Source organism: Hyposmocoma kahamanoa, unplaced genomic scaffold (assembly GCF_003589595.1).
Source record: "Hyposmocoma kahamanoa isolate Upper Pololo Valley unplaced genomic scaffold, ASM358959v1 62, whole genome shotgun sequence".
In the NCBI taxonomy this organism is placed as follows: domain Eukaryota; kingdom Metazoa; phylum Arthropoda; class Insecta; order Lepidoptera; family Cosmopterigidae; genus Hyposmocoma; species Hyposmocoma kahamanoa.
This window is the reverse complement of record NW_020653850.1, coordinates 16,526,323-16,542,571: the sequence shown is the minus strand read 5'-3', so window position 1 is coordinate 16,542,571 and position 16,249 is coordinate 16,526,323. Positions and strand designations below refer to the sequence as shown.

The following is a 16,249-nucleotide window of genomic DNA, read 5'->3' as shown; positions in this document are numbered from 1 at the left end:
AAAAGGTAATCTTGAGTTAGTGAACACCGCTTGCGAACTAGCTGAACATAGGAAATGAAACTATTTTTCCGGATTTAAATCGCGTATATTTGTTTTTTCAAACAAACCGACGTTTCGGGCCCTTTACAGGTCCCATGGTCACGGATGACATGTTTATGTAGTAGCTGAACATGTTTATGTTCGCAAAAGGAGTTCGTACGAAAAAAAGTTCCAGTAGATTCAAAAATTATTCATTTATATATTTTTTAATATTCTGTAGGCAGCAAACAAGCATACGGTCCCCTGATGGAAAAGTCACCGTCGCCTATGAACGCCTGCAACCCTTTAGGGCCCTTCTCAAACCTCTTCTGAAAGACTTATGATCGAGAAATCAAATTTTGTTTGCAAACCATGTTCAAATGCTTGAAAACATTTAATTTAAAACATTTAAATAGGAGTAGAAAAATGCAAGACACAACTTTATGTTCTTTATTTTGTAAATAATGTGTGTAAAAAAATATTAAACTAGCACTTAACCTATAATACAAATAACAAGTAATATGGACGGAACCCCTTGTTACCCGTACATAAGCACAGACATTAGATATATGTCTGTGTACATACATAACAGTAATATTACCAGTGTTGGGAGAGGAAAATTATTCCAGTTACAAAACCAGGTATGTAGCATTGTATAGCAGGAATGTTTCACAAACCCAATGTGGCGAACCGGTAATGAACGAGGAAAAAAATTACTCGTACTTAATCTTTGTATAGAGAAAATGTCAACGTTAACACGTTATTTAACAAATAATTATTCTTAACTTTCTAAATATGACAGCATGTAAGCGATTTCTGTAAGATCTTGTGGTATGGAGTCGTGGTAGCACACGTAGAGTTCTCTTGATTCTGGTTCATTGAAAACCCTCCTGGAAAAAAAATTTTACAAGTATTTTTTATTATGATAATGGAGGTATTATTTTTGAAACTTTTCAATTATAGATTATGAATTGTCTTTCAGTGGAATAAGCCTTAAAATACCCGTTATTGACAATTAAATATATTCTTAAACTTACTAATTTATTTTTATCTGGAGTACTGGACATTGTGCCATGGCGATGAAAATGTACCACTTACCCTGTAACCCAAAACTGAAAAGGCTCCGAGCTCTTCTTGACCCCACATCGATTCAAAATTTCTTGTGGTGCTTGAAATAACATTCCTTGTTCTTTGACAGCCACTAAAATTTTATTGAGTGAATGGGACGATGCGTGGTTTTTCTTGAACCTAAAATTAAAGAGAGTACATCTTATAATTAATATGCAGCATATTATCTATATACCGCATACATCAACCGGATTCTTTTTTAAATAATTTACTATTTACCCATTTCATCAGTATCTTTATTCTATTATGCTGCCTCTGCCGAACGGTTACCATGCCGGACTGCCACGCAGAGGTCCCAGGTTCGATTCCTGGGTCGGGAGAAATATTTGTATGGCCTACATTTATTTCTCTCGTAAGTTTGGGTGTAATTTTTGGTTGTCTGTATGACGACTACAGCTGGGCGTGGTTCCCTCTAAGAAAAGCGTTGAAGCCGCATTTTAGCGTATTGGCCACGCGCTAGCCTACACAGGCATAGTTCATTCTACTATGATACAGGATTGGTAACTTCAGACATTTTCGAAGACACAAATAAACCTTCTCCGATTTGCAGGCATCGTTCACCGTTAAAAGCTGGTAACAATTAGTAAACTGACCCTTTCAGGCAACCTATTCAAATATTTCCATAAGAATTTAGTTATAATTCGCCTTTTTCGAAACCGGGTAAAATACATTTACAGGGTTCCAGTTTTCGTAAACTTTTAAAAGTCATGTCGTGGTTGCCGATAGTTTTATCGATAAATAGAAAAAAAAAACGTAAATACATAGGAAATAAAACTATTTTTCCGGATATCTTTCTTTCTTTTGTTACAGACAAGATCGGAAGAGTCCTCAGGCGTGCATCTATCAAGACCTATTTCAAGCCCCTGAGGAAGATTTCTCAGTTCCTGAGACCCGTGAAATGCAACATCCCCTTACAGGATGCAGGAGTTTACAAGCTTGACTGTGAGTGCCGTCTCTCTTATATTGGACAAACGAAGCGAAGTATTTGTACCCGCGTCAAAGAACATATAGCTGATGTCAAACACAGTCGCGTAAAAAAGTCTGCAGTCTGCGAGCATGTCATGGATAAGCCTACACATTCAATGAAGTTTGACAAACCCCAGGTCCTTGCAAAAGAAGTCCGTCATCTACTCAGGATGCTGCGAGAGGCCATTGAAATTAAAAAACATCCCAATTTCAACAGGGAACATGGTTTCTCCGTACCACCAGTTTGGGATCCAGTATTTCCTCTAATGAAAAATCCCAAACAGACATAAGACTGTAGTACTAATTAATATGTTTTAGTTTATTCTAATTTCTATTAAAAATTAATAATAACGAGTTCTTAGGTTTTCGCGATTGTTACACATAGGAAATTAAACTATTTTTCCGGATTTAAATCGCGTATATTTGTTTTTTCAAAAAAACCGACGTTTCGGGCCCTTTACAGGTCCATGACCTCCAATCCAACCGTGACCATGGGACCTGTAAAGGGCCCGAAACGTCGGTTTGTTTGAAAAAACAAATATATGCGATTTAAATCCGGAAAAATAGTTTCATTTCCTAATTAATAATAAATTGAACTTAATATAAATTCATTCAATAAAATAATTTGTAAAACGTAATGTACCTTAAATTGGAATGTTTTCTTTGTAAAATTAAAAATAAGGTATTTAATTAATAACTATTGTAACTATAGTGAAGAAATAGGGTGGTTTGCATTAATATTAGACATAACTGGTTGAAGACTACCTCAGCCAACCGTGACCACGGGACCTGTATAGGACCCGAAACGTCGGTTTGTTTGAAAAAAACAAATTTACGCGATTTAAATCCGGAAAAATAGTTTCATTTCCTATGTGTAACAATCTCGAAAAACTAAGAACTCGATAATAACGTAAATATTATCTATATTATTGTGAATGTTATAACATTCTAATCAATAATAATAATTTTGACAGTTGGCACACTACTATAGAAATCAATTAGTTTAGTACAGATGCACGTTCTTATTTTAGTGCAAATTTAGATAAAGACACTAAAGTAAACAACAGTAAACCACGTTGTATACGGAACTACAAAATAAGACAAAAAAAGGTATACATTGTTCTTGCAGCTACCTTGTGCTCTGTTGCAGTAAATCGTGTATGCTTTTGCAAGCAGCTCTGAATGTCTTCACAATATAAGAATATAATGCATTATTCGCTTGAGCCTCGATGTTTTTCACGGGCGATATTAGAATTCCCTTCTCAGATTCCAGTTGTACGAAATGGAATAAAACGTTTTCGTCGCCTGCTGTTATTCTGAAAGATATGAAATTAAAATAACAGCGAACAGCCCGTACTATTGCAACTAGGATCTAAAACAACCATCCATATATAATAACCATGGTTGCCTTAAATATCTAGTAAAGTTAAAAAAAGTACAGAATAATAAGAAATTTTGTAAATGTGCACATGCTTAGCAGGATGTCGTCCAGAAGACATAATATCTTCTTGTTCTTCTTTTAGCTTATTGGCGGCGCCTTTTTTGGACTTCGCCAGTATCGGTTTTCCGCTTAGAAGCTTCTGCAGTGAGTGTAGAATATGGGAAAGTACAAGTTTAGCAATTACAAGTTGTTACGTAACTGGCTGTTATCTTGAAAAAGACATACAAATCACAAAATATCAATAACAATAGATAGATTGAAAAGCAATCAATTTACAATCAAAACGGACGTCACGAGTTTTATCTATACATATGCGCGATATAGTAGCGCTATAGTCAGTAAGTAAACAAGAAAAGAAAATTATTTCGTGTCACGAGGTTTATCTATTTACGCTAATGTTAAGCTTCCTGGTAACGGAAACATGCTTTAAAGTTTCAATTATTTAAAGAAGCGAACCGCGACACTTGGTTTCTATAAGTGCCAGCAGACGACAGTGTCCCACTGCTTCAAATCGATTTCAAGCAATTTCATAGTATGTTTCACTTTCCACTATAATCAAACATCACTAATCATTTTTTATTGCACACCACTTACAAATAAATTGGTTTAATAAAAAAAGTTTGTTTGTATAATGTTCCATACCTATGCACAGTTACGCGATCAATTTCGTTCAATAGAGACTTGCGAATATCCGAAACGTCGATAATGCTACTTGTTCCGCTACCCTCCTGAAATTATAGCATATTAATAAAGTTGTTCAGGAGATGTACAAATTTTTATTGCATCCATTGCAATTTCAATTGTCTTAATTTCACAATTTGTATGACTTCACTTGGATTGATGAACGTGGAATCAAGGTCCATAACACAGGTTATCTTCGTTAGGGCACGACCCAACAACCCGATTTAATGTTAGATTTTATTATTCGAAATCATAGAGCTCCAAAAAAGTTGTAGCCACTATTTTGAAAACCGATTTTGAAGGGACTAACCCAAAACAGCCATCTCAGGATGTCAAAACTTGACAAGTTGTGTATTTACAAACTTTAAGGTGGAATAGACGTTATAACATACCTGTCTATCCCAATCAGAATCGGAACCTGAAGAATCCCGACGATTCCTTTCTCTGTCTGCTCGTCTTCCTTGGACGCGTTCTTCAATTATTTCACTGAAATGAAGCAGAATTTAATTATATAATCGTCTAATTAATATTCCCGGGAATTAACCATGTCGCGTCGTTACTACGCTGCTACTAATTAAGTAAACGAGGCAAAATATCTTTAGCTGCAAAATGAACATAATTTTACATCCAAGCCAATAATATAAAGTTTACATACTTTCCTTTTTTCCCACTAGATGCGTTGCTTGTAAAGCTGTCACTCATGAGCAGTGATCGGAATTGAGTGAGTTAATTTAGTTAAATTAAAGAATAGCGAGGACATTCCCTTCTATAAATCCTGTGATTTTTCGGAAATGTTAAGCGTATTATTCATTGAAAGAGTACTTTGGCGACAAATTATTATTTCCTATTAAGTATTTTCTACAAATTATTGTAGAAAATTGTGTATTATATAAATATTAATATAAAAAAGATCAACTTCTACTGTCCCGATTTTATTCCGATACAATGAAATGATCCTTACAAGAAACTGAGTCGGTTAGCATAAAATTGTCAATATTATTCATTTTTATGGACAACTCTCACTTGGCATATTTTTAAGGAGTAAATGTTAATGTAAAAACGGGAATAATTTTCCAGATCTATACATATAGTTTACATGAAAAATCAAAACAACACGAAAGTAAGTAGGTCTAAAGTAGTAAATTGTACTTGATAAAATATCTAATCCAATAATATTGTGTATTGTAATAAATTGTGTATTATATATGTCTCAAAAATAATATTAATTATTTATTTCATATTTAAATACTTTAGCCATTAAAAAAATAAACAATATATAATCTTTAATTTTGGACTGTTTAGAAAACAAACAGTAAAAAAAAGAAATTTTATACACATTGATGACGAAATGGGTATGTCCATACTAAGAAAACGTTTATACTTTAGGTAGATAACTCCCTCAATTCCAATCACTACTCATGAGTGAACTAATTAACTTGTATAATAAATTTTCTAACGATTTCTTGCAAATTTCATTAATATTTCCACTCGGTCTAATAAAGTAATAAAGTTTACATTTTTATTCGAAGGGCGTACCTAATTTAAACGATAGTTACAAGAGAGAGCTGAAGTAATCATACAAGTAAATTCGCTTACCTACTCTTCAAACTATTCGAGTCCTCAGAATAGCTAACATCCAAATTACTAGAATGAGTAGAATGCCTGTACTGCTTACTATTATACCAAGGGTTGTATAGGCTATGATGGCTTCCATAGTTTATAGAGTTATCGCTCATGCCAATGTTAATTTGTTCCGAGGAGTTGTGACGACGTTTTATGTCGATCTGCGATTTTGACAACTTTAATGTTGTTGATTTGAAACTTGTTTCTGGTTTTACAGCTGTAAATAATTTCGCATACAGTCGCATACAATAGATTACAATAAAAAATAGCGTCCCAAATGTTTGCTCAAGTGTTACAAAATTTACGCCTTGAATTCTTGCCAACATGAACAGACAAGTTAGGCGAAAGTTTGATTGATGATTTGAATAAATATTTTCTATAAAAATCTAATTTTAATTTAGGTACAGGTAGTATAATACGAGTGAGTGCACTATGTATGTACACCACCACTTAATTGGACTACTTTTTCACAAATGGTGTCTTCAAAGAAGCGTTACGTTAATAGCCAACTTTGGCATATTACTGCCCACCTCCTGTATATATTCAAGCACGCAAGTACAGTAACTCCATACAAACATAGCGGAGGGGCTTGTATGAACACACCCGCCACGTGCCCTTTACGGACACACACATTTGCATTTAATAACGAAAGGCGCGTGAGACGACCAGCGCTGTGCAACGCGAGTACATCGCGATATTATGCGAATGTGTTCGTCTGTACACAGCACGTGGCGGGCTCGCACACATACAAATCTCGCTGCTGCGTTTTGTATAGAGTTACCATACTGATCTTATTTTATTATACTATGACGCAACATTCTTCAAAGCAAAGTTTCAAAATATGACGTACTCTGTTACATCAGTAATTTTCGGGTAAGTTTTTTGTACTCAATTTTGGTGACAATTTGTATTATTTAATTACTCGAATATATCATTGAGAAATATTAAAAAATATTTCAGGTTACCACACTCGAATATTAAATAATGCTTCATGATGATATTCTGTAAATATTTAAATAAAAAGATAATGTCACCAAAATTGAGTACAAAAAACTTACCTGAAAATTACCCACACACTAAAATATCGATGTCTACTTACTACTGACTTCCCTCATTTTTTTCCCTTGCTTTGTGAAGAATTCTGGCGATGTTTCCACTTGAGGCTGCGTATTGGAAGAGAACCAAGATGCTAAGTACTTGTCCAGGCCCACGTCGTACAGGAGATCGAGGCAGCTCTCACACTCTTCAACGTAAAAAGGAGAAGGTGGTGTTATGCCTGTAGTCTGTAAGATTGGTAATTTTATCTATATTAACATTTGAAGCAATAACATTTGACAAATTTTATAAGATATTATGGAACCGATATAAAACACTATTTCACAACAATGAAAAATGATACCCCAATAATTATGACCCAAAACATACTGAGCTAAAATACAAACTCACGTCTTCAGTACATCCTCCCGATTCCATCAACGTAGCCAAAACGAAATGTCCTTTTCCAACAACTAGTAAAAACCAACGTCCATCTGGTATCCTGAAAAAATTTTGATATAATTTATATCCTAGGCTTATTCTGTAATAAAAAGAGTAATTGCATTCATAACATCGATTATCGAAATTGTTGTATAGAATAATAGGATAGCGACAATTATCGGAATGAAACGCTATTCATTAGCATGAATAAATGATGATGGTGTTCAATTTGAAATCACAACCAGAAATGAAGCTCATGAAGCAATAAAAATTTTGGAGTACATTATTTGAGCAAAATAAAACAATCATTAACATTTTCATGAACACTTATCTTAATGCATGAAAAATAGTGGTTATATTCCTATGGGGGGTATGAGTAATTACGATGTGGCGAATGAGCATTTTATATGGAAAGATACTGAGTATTTCTAGTAAATTCTCGTAAATTTTAGGTCTGCTCATTCCCGAGGCATACGTAAATAAACGCAACGCGTGTGCAAGCAAAGTAACAATTAATTTAAAGTAATTATACCTGTATTCATTGCCATCATTCTTCTTTTCCCTATGTTCTCTTATAAAAACCTCTTTCCAAATAACTAACTTTTCCAACTCCTTTTCAATGCTAAGTCTTAATACACCATTTAGCTCCAGATAAGTATTAATTTCCACCAGATCAAAATCTTGCAAATGTGAACTTAGCAAATGTCCTGAATAGAACAAACATGAACCAATAACAGTGTAAAGCCTTTGGAAGTTATCCACATCGTCAGTCTGAAAAAAGTCAAAGGTGTAGCAGAAAATTAAAACCCGCAAGTATTATATCGTCTTGCTAACCATAATTTTACTGAATAAGAGTGGTTTCAACATATTACAAAATGCATAAAACACATATTGTAATCTTAAACTATAAATATTCTCATTGTGCGTGACTTTAGAGTCTGTAAAAACAACTCGTGTAATGTCATTTTTTAAAAGTAAATCATTGCTTTTATAAAGTCAGCCTTTCTCTTTGTGCCTGTGACAAATCCGCGGCATCCATGTGTAAATTAAGAGATGTGGAATAGAGAGGACCAATATTTTTTTATGATTAGTCTTAGGAAATCATAACTATATTTGACACTAACTATAGTTTATTTAAGTTAGCGACCTAGTATAGGCTGCTCTCTTTCGCACCACTTCATAAAAATTACAAGGACAAAAGCACAAGGGTAAGTAGGCGTTAACAAACGTTGAAATTATAAGGGCTCGTGCGTTATTGTTATTATTTCTGTATATTTTAATGATTTTTTTTAACAGTCATTTTACGTCAGTCAATGTACTTTGTTATTTAGTAAATCACCAACACAGCAATAAATGTTGATAAAACTTATTATTTATCCTAAAAGTCGTTTGAACTTTCCGTGGTGTCAGTCTCTTCTCCAACGTAAATATAAATAATATTAGTTAAATAAATAAAACCTGAAACCGTTTTAAATGTATGGGACTTGTCAACTTATGTCTCAGAGTGACGAGCGCAGTGGTAGTGCCCCTCAGATCTTTGCTATTTAATGAGTGGCACTGTAACTGTTGAGGTCAGGAGTGTAGCTTACCAATAGGCGCACGACTTGTTCGTCTCGTCACTTGATGCTATAAAAAATAATAATAATAAATTAGTAATAATATGTCAATAAGAAATACTGACCCATTCACGATAATCAGCGGCTTCTAACTCCGTTATGGCATCATCAACTTGTATTTTAACTTCTAATGGTAGCAACACTCCATGAGCAGCGAGTATATTTTCAAACTGCACCATATTCCTTATCTTACCATCTGTACTTTGCTCTTTACAAGAATCGTTCAGTAATGACACAAATATACGAGAAAATAAAGTATCCAATTTATCAACGTTGTTTGGTTTTGTAAAACATGATTTCAGGGATCCATATAAAAATTGCAACATTCTTACAATGTCATTGCAAACTTTTTTTGCAGCAAATAAATCGACTTTCTTGTGCGGAAATGCTATTAAGAATAAATCACTGTAATAAGACTTGTAAGTAACATTTATAAGTGTATTGTTATGTAACACAGTTGAACTTAAAGGTTCACTGGTTCCTAGAGATTTTGGTGCTAGATGATTCAATGTCACATAGGCACCCCTAGTGTTATACAAAAAATTTTGATTAAAAGGTCTTGGGTAGCAATATAACACCCCTTTATCGTCATTGCCGTGATATTCTATGTCATTGCAGCAAATATAAAGTATAGAGCAGGAAGCATCTCTTATTAATTGTATAAGGGTGTTTTCGGGAGCTTTTGACATCAGCAACTTTTCTATATCAATGGTGTATTGTTCGTTGACTACTTGAAAAGTTAACTTCGAATTTTCAATGTCTTCTATGACTCTCTGTAATACGCTGTTGACGTTATAAGCATTTATTTCAATGCCATTCACTTTGATTAAGTAGAACCCTGTTTTTACCCTTGGTATGTAAAGAGTTTTGGCTTCTGTCAAGAAGTCTGCTACTACCAGTGTTTTGCCATCTGAATGTGTCTCTAATTTGATTCCAAATAGTTTTTCAATTTGGCAGTTTTTGTCACTGGGGAATATCATATTCTTGCTTATCTGGAAACAATAATAACGATACAAAAATAAATAAATATCCGTAATATAAATAAAGTTATTTGATTTTAAATTCGGGACTTAATCGTGTATAAAAACATTTTATTTGCCTCGGCGTTTTGGACGTATTGCAACGTACATGGTCTCGAAAGGGACTGAAAAAGGCGGCTGTCAACGTCTTCTAGCCGTGAGAGTTTTTGTAACTACCCGCACTTCGTCTTCATTATTTATTTGTGCACTAGGGTTATCACTAGACCGACATTAAACACTCTGGATATCCGGCGACTTGTCAGGTACTTAAAAAAAATCGCACGGCTGGAAGATGTTGACACCCGCCTCGACAGTTCCTTAGAAACTATGGACGTTACAGTACGTCCGAAACGTCGAGGTAAATAAAATATGTTTTTATACATGATTAAGTCTCGAATTCATAATCAAATAACGTGTGAAAATCGTAAAAGTTTAATCAACATAAATAAAGTTTATTTTTATCTTCAACTCGGTTGTCAATTCAGCATCATAGTTGGCTCGATTAGACATGTGCGCCAATCGTAAAATCGTTGTGATAGTTGTTCGACCGGCAACGGCGCAGCGTAATCGGCGCGATAAATAGGGCGCACTATAAGTTTCCGGAACTGGCCACTTACATAAACAATATATAAAAAGTAATTACAACATTTAAAAATGGAACTCTTTATATGATTATATGAGTAGAATACAGTTTGTTTCATCTGACTGTCACTTGTTTTTACATTGTGGCGTCATTTTAGAAATTGGTTGTCACAATGGATTTAACTCGTGAAAATTTTCGAAGTATGATTTTCTACGACTTTAGGATACAGTTGCAATCAATGGACCAGCGCTTTGAATGAACCACTTCAAAATCTCCTCAATTATTCGTTTTTGAAATTGTACGTTGGTTCGGACTGGTAGCTCTACGAGTATATCCCCCCCGGCCGACCTCTTTCGCGCCTGGACTCTCCCAGGCTTCGTTGAGGGGATGTTCGTCATTGTGTTTCTCGCGCTCCCGTTACAAAATTCACGTGACATATTTTACCATGTAAGTAAATTTCTGTACGGGTTTTTATTGTAATTTTTTTCCATAATGTTACTGGATTATCGGAGGTGCCAATTATTAAATAATATTTTCACTTCTCATGCTCTTAAAGTTTGTATTTATGCTGGGCTTATGCTCTAATGCATAAAATAGGATTTTATCCTCTAGTGCAAAAAATAAAAAACATCACATTAAATATGTCTAATTGTTGTAATTTTACATTCAATTTTAATTAAATATTCGTTTAATTAAATACCGTTTATTTGTAATATTGCTGTTTAATTTCCTCGCAAACGAAGTGAAAAGCAGAGTGTATAACTCGTTCATAAAACCCATTTTTCCCTCGACTTAAGTACCCACTCTCGCCTGCGCCTCGGGTGGATATACTCGTCTCGGGTAAAATGATGCGTTTTATGCACTTGTTGTACAATCTACTATTAATGTAACTTATCACAAATTTTTGTAAATAACTTGTTAGTCAGAAAGCGCCAAATTACCACCAATTGACCAGTGCTCTTTCAGGTCTTTGGTTGGACCGGTCCAATCATGGAAACTTCTTTAAACTTACTTTCATATATATTTTATACGTTTTAGCATGGCATAAAGAAGACAATATTATGCATGGAACGAAAAAAGCATGAAATTATAGGTAAAAAAGAAATGTGCTCGAGTGAGGTAAGCAGAATGTATGGGGTGCCTAAAGCGACCTTAAAACGAAGGTTTGATGATAGAAATGTAAATGATGGTAAATAGTAATATATCATGAATAATATTTTTCAGTTTGTATGTTATGATAGATTTAATGAAGTGTTATGGTACTCCTTTTCAAGTAAGTCAGCCAGCAATCAGCTGGCTAGGTACGGTTGTTGTGGTTATGGTTATAGCTGATCTCAAAGAATATGGTAACTCACAGTTTTATTTAGTTAGATAAACATATTGTTCCTTTGTATTGTTTGTATTTTTCTCATAGTTTCATTATATAAACTGAGATTTGATATTGCGCAGCCAGTTATAAACTTTATTTTCAAATATGTTATCATAGATATTTTTTACTTAATTAAGATTTATTTGCACGAATAATCCCATTTGAGCTTTGCGCTTATTATGACGTAGGGCGCACTATAAGTTATTAAGAAAAATACTTTAAATGGTCATGAATGAATTTATTGTTTCTCAAAATATTCTCCGTTAGTGTTAATAGGTACCCTTTTCATACGAATGAACCAATTTTAAAAACATTTATGCCACTCCTCCGTGACAATCTCTGAAACATATTTTTTATACACTTCGGGTGATGAAAATCGTGGACCGCGTGACTGGTTCTTAATCTTTGGAAATAAATAAAAGTCACAAGGTGCAAGGTCGGGACTGTACGCAGGATGGCTCATAAGGTCAACGTTGTTCACCTTCAAAAATTCATTTTTTTTTTTTCAGTTTCATTTGTCTGTCTGGCCCTGTGAGAACTGGGCATTATCGTGGTGCAAGATCAAACGGCGTTTACGGTTATTTTTACGGAGTTTGTCAATATAGAAAACTACTTCTTTTTTTGTTTAAGAATATATTTTCTTAAAATACAACCAAGAAATTTTGAATTCATTTAAGATTATTTAAAATTGATGTAAGAGGTAAAAATTTCTTGATGTAAGTAATGTCCAATTAATTGATTAGAAATGAAATAAAATCTTGAAGTAAACATATTTGTCTCAAAGTTAGAATAAAGTTAAGAGTAAAATTGTATTAGAAAAAGATAAGCAGTATTTTTGTAATGACAATATTTTATTAGGTACTTTTAATAAAATTTTTTCAGAATTAGCAAATATTTTGAGAAATTGCTCTTTCTTATTAGTAGAAATACTTTTTTTCTGTGTAGGAAATGAAACTATTTTTCCGGATTTAAATCCTGTATATTTGTTATTTCAAACTAACCAACGTGTCGGGACCTTTGTTTAGGTCCCATGGTCACGGTTGACTAAACCGGTTGAGTTTTGTGGAGTGATTTAAATCCGAAAAAATAGTTTCATTACCTTAGAGAATAAACTTAGAGAATGTTTGAAACAAAAATTGTCACATAAAAATTAACACTCTTAATTTAAATCTAGTATGAATATGACGTATATACACAGAAACATTAATTTTAATGTCACGGAAATATTACATTAAACTATATACATATACATACTAAATAATTAAAAAATGCTGGTACTTTAAAAAAATTAAATGATTTTTGCCATGCCAATTTTACGCCGGTCATTTACTTCAGCGGTGGTGGCAAAGCGCACATGTCTAATTCATCTCATAGAAACAATACTTTACGATTTTTAATATGTTAAAGTCTGAAACTACATTCAAGCTCTGTAAATAACATTCATTTAATTAAATATCATACATACCTGTACAACAACAAGTCTGTTACTATCTTCAGCAAAGAGGTTCTTATTGTTTGGTGAATTTGTGTTATCAGACTTCCTTTCAAATGCACTATCAATATTTCTAGTTTTGCGGACCTTCAGAACTTTAAAGATTCTGCCTGTAAATTTATTGTTAAGAATTAAATAAAATTTAAAATACATAATAATGATAATAACCATTTGTTTCAAAATGTAGTATTTTACTCTACAATAATAAATACTCTTTATTGCACAACAATAAACAACAAATAAACACAAAAAAGACAAAACAGTACAACAGGAAGACCTACGTTCAATCACCTTATGATTGCTTTGAACTTTCCATCCATAAAACTACTGGCAACCTTGAGTTGATAAGACTAATTCCAATGTAAACTGAAAAAATTAGATTTTCATGATATTGATTGACTACATCAGAAGTTCCTAAACTTTTTGTTGTGTATTTCACATGCAATTTTATTCTGTTTTATATAGACCTCCTGGCTTGCAAATATGGAATTTTTATATAAATTCATCATCATTCCCTCATTCACATCAGATGTGTTTTAACAGTTGACACAATGCTACTCATTTGATAAGTTTAATTGTATAGTGAGAGACTTTAAAAAAAAACACATTTTACATTTATCTAAACGAATATCTTGTTTGCTGTGAAATGCTATGAATGCTGTGTAATAGGCATTTATGTCCAATGTAAGAAAGTATTATGTATCTAAATACATAGGTACTAACCAGTGTGATGTGGACTGAACATTTTAGGGAAAAAATGTTGACCCAGACCTGTCTAAATGGATTCCAATCTTACAAAACCCCGTTAATGTCTCAAGCACACCCTTTATTTTTTCTTTGACATGGATATCTGTAGGGCCCACATGCCTGCGCCCGAAATGCATGATAGACACAAAGCGCTCGCGCACACTTCTATTTTCACATAGAGAACTCGCGCAAGTCGTGACCTGTTGTGCTAGCCCTACTGGTAGGTTAAGAGTGGGGTTAGATGTAGGCCACTTTAGGAATCAACAGTTTACATGGGTTTGGGAATTACTAGCTAAACCTTCTACAAACTATTCTCCACCAACTTATTGAGAATAATTTCATTAGCTTCATTAGTAATGAGATGTGCATAGCTATGTGTAGTAAGGAAGTCATCACATTTATAAAGGAGGAATTGGCTTGAGCTGGTCACAAAAAGCTTTATGTCCATGCAATAAGAGAGAATAAGAAGTGTCTTATTCTTTAACGAAAGGTGCAGTGGCACCTTTCGTTCCTTTTGTGCCACCAAATAAAATGCACAACTTGTTTTTCATTTTCTCACAGCTTTTTCTAACCAACTTAATACAATTCTGTGTCAATAAGTGTGGCTACTCCCTAAGTTTCACAATCAGTGATTGTGTTTGAACTAAAAACCTACTAAAATGCTAGTGTGCACATAAAGCTATACATACTTATAACAAAAAAATTGTTTATTAATCTATTATGACATTGATGGTTGAATTTTCAATATAATGTAATAACAGTACAAAATTTTTGATTTAAGTCTTCAGTGTAAAGTCCTTCAGTTTAAGTAAAAGAGAATCTAATGATTAGGCAGTATGGTCTCTAACCTGTGCCTGTTCCATGCAGAATGAAGGAAAATAATTTAATAACAATTGAGGTTTTTTTTCACGAACATATTAAGTTTACTCTTCTAAATTAACCACAGCCATCAATCTCATAAGGTTAAAGAGTATATACCTTTTGTAGACCTTCTTGTAGAAGATCTTTTGAAATTGTTTCTCAATTTGAAAGCTTCACAGCTCTCAAGCAGTGGTACCTTCGTTACATCGTTAGAATTACTGTTAACCTTCACTTTGATGAACATCAATTCACCATCCTCCCCAACATCTGAATCCCATTCAGGTACAGAACTAAAGCCATAAAATATTGTGTGAAATTAATTGCATTAAATGCAATTATGAGTAAATAAAACATTATGTTAGCCATCTATTTTATATACAAATATATTCAGTAAAGTTTAAAACTAGTAAAAAAGTAACTGTACATACCTTTCAGAGTCGGAATATTTCGAGTCGTCAGTAGAGTCCGTCCAGTCGTTATCAGAGTCACAAGGACTGTCATAGCTCACTTTAGCTCTAAAATCATTCATGTTCGCATTCACAAAATGTACATATTTAGCATAGGACTGTAGTAAAACAAGTAACTTGTTCTAAACTATTTTAATGTGCTATAATATCAGCAAAACAAATAGACAAATAGGTAAACAAAAAGTTGAAACGTCAATCGTCAAATTGTCAAGTTTAAAAAAATTGTTTCATAGCCTTGGATTCAGGTCCTTAAGATGTGTTAATTAATAAAGTCTGTGGTGAGGGTTTGTAATTTATCTATGCTTGTTAAGGTGGATTTACAATACACAAACTCTGACAATATATTGCCATTATATATATATATATATATATATATATATATATATATATTATCGGATCGGTGTAAACTGTTGGGTAATTTTCCGAAAATTTCCAAATATTGGAAATTTTCCAATCGTATTCCAAATATTGGACATTTTTCCGTAAAATTTCCCGAAAAATTGGAAAAATATAATTTGGAAGGCACATATTATGTTCTACGTGTAGAATCTTTTGAAGTTTTATTTAGCATGACTTATAAAATAAACTTGTATATCTAAAACCCAGTTAATAGAAAAACGAGATTTAAAATAAATTCATAACAGCGAAAAACCTCCAACAATCATACCACCACCACTTGTGGTTGGCTCAATCATTTTCGTTCAGTAACTTCAACTTTTGACAGGTGTCAACGTCAAATGTGGAAAAATAAAGAGAAATTAT

General features: G+C 33.4%; 1 protein-coding gene across 2 annotated transcripts; it reads right to left on the bottom strand.

Moving 5' to 3' along the window:
* Window positions 1-461: 461 nt before the first annotated feature.
* On the bottom strand, window positions 462-15,549 carry LOC113229507 (protein inturned). 2 transcript variants are annotated; one of them, XR_003310416.1, is made up of 13 exons: window positions 15,449-15,549; window positions 15,138-15,310; window positions 13,386-13,522; window positions 9,015-9,941; window positions 7,866-8,104; window positions 7,304-7,394; window positions 6,957-7,140; window positions 5,831-6,074; window positions 4,627-4,720; window positions 4,263-4,281; window positions 3,246-3,322; window positions 1,117-1,266; window positions 462-908 (listed from the first exon to the last, which is right to left on the bottom strand). XR_003310416.1 is itself a non-coding variant. In XM_026463120.1 (13 exons), exons 1-13 carry the CDS (start codon window positions 15,547-15,549, stop codon window positions 800-802), a joined length of 2,718 nt encoding a protein of 905 aa, XP_026318905.1. In that variant the 3' UTR covers window positions 462-799. The 2 variants fall into 2 exon arrangements, 1 of the variants encoding a protein (XP_026318905.1); XM_026463120.1 differs by having other exon boundaries at window positions 3,246-3,428; window positions 4,196-4,281.
* Between the last annotated feature and the right edge of the window lie 700 nt (window positions 15,550-16,249).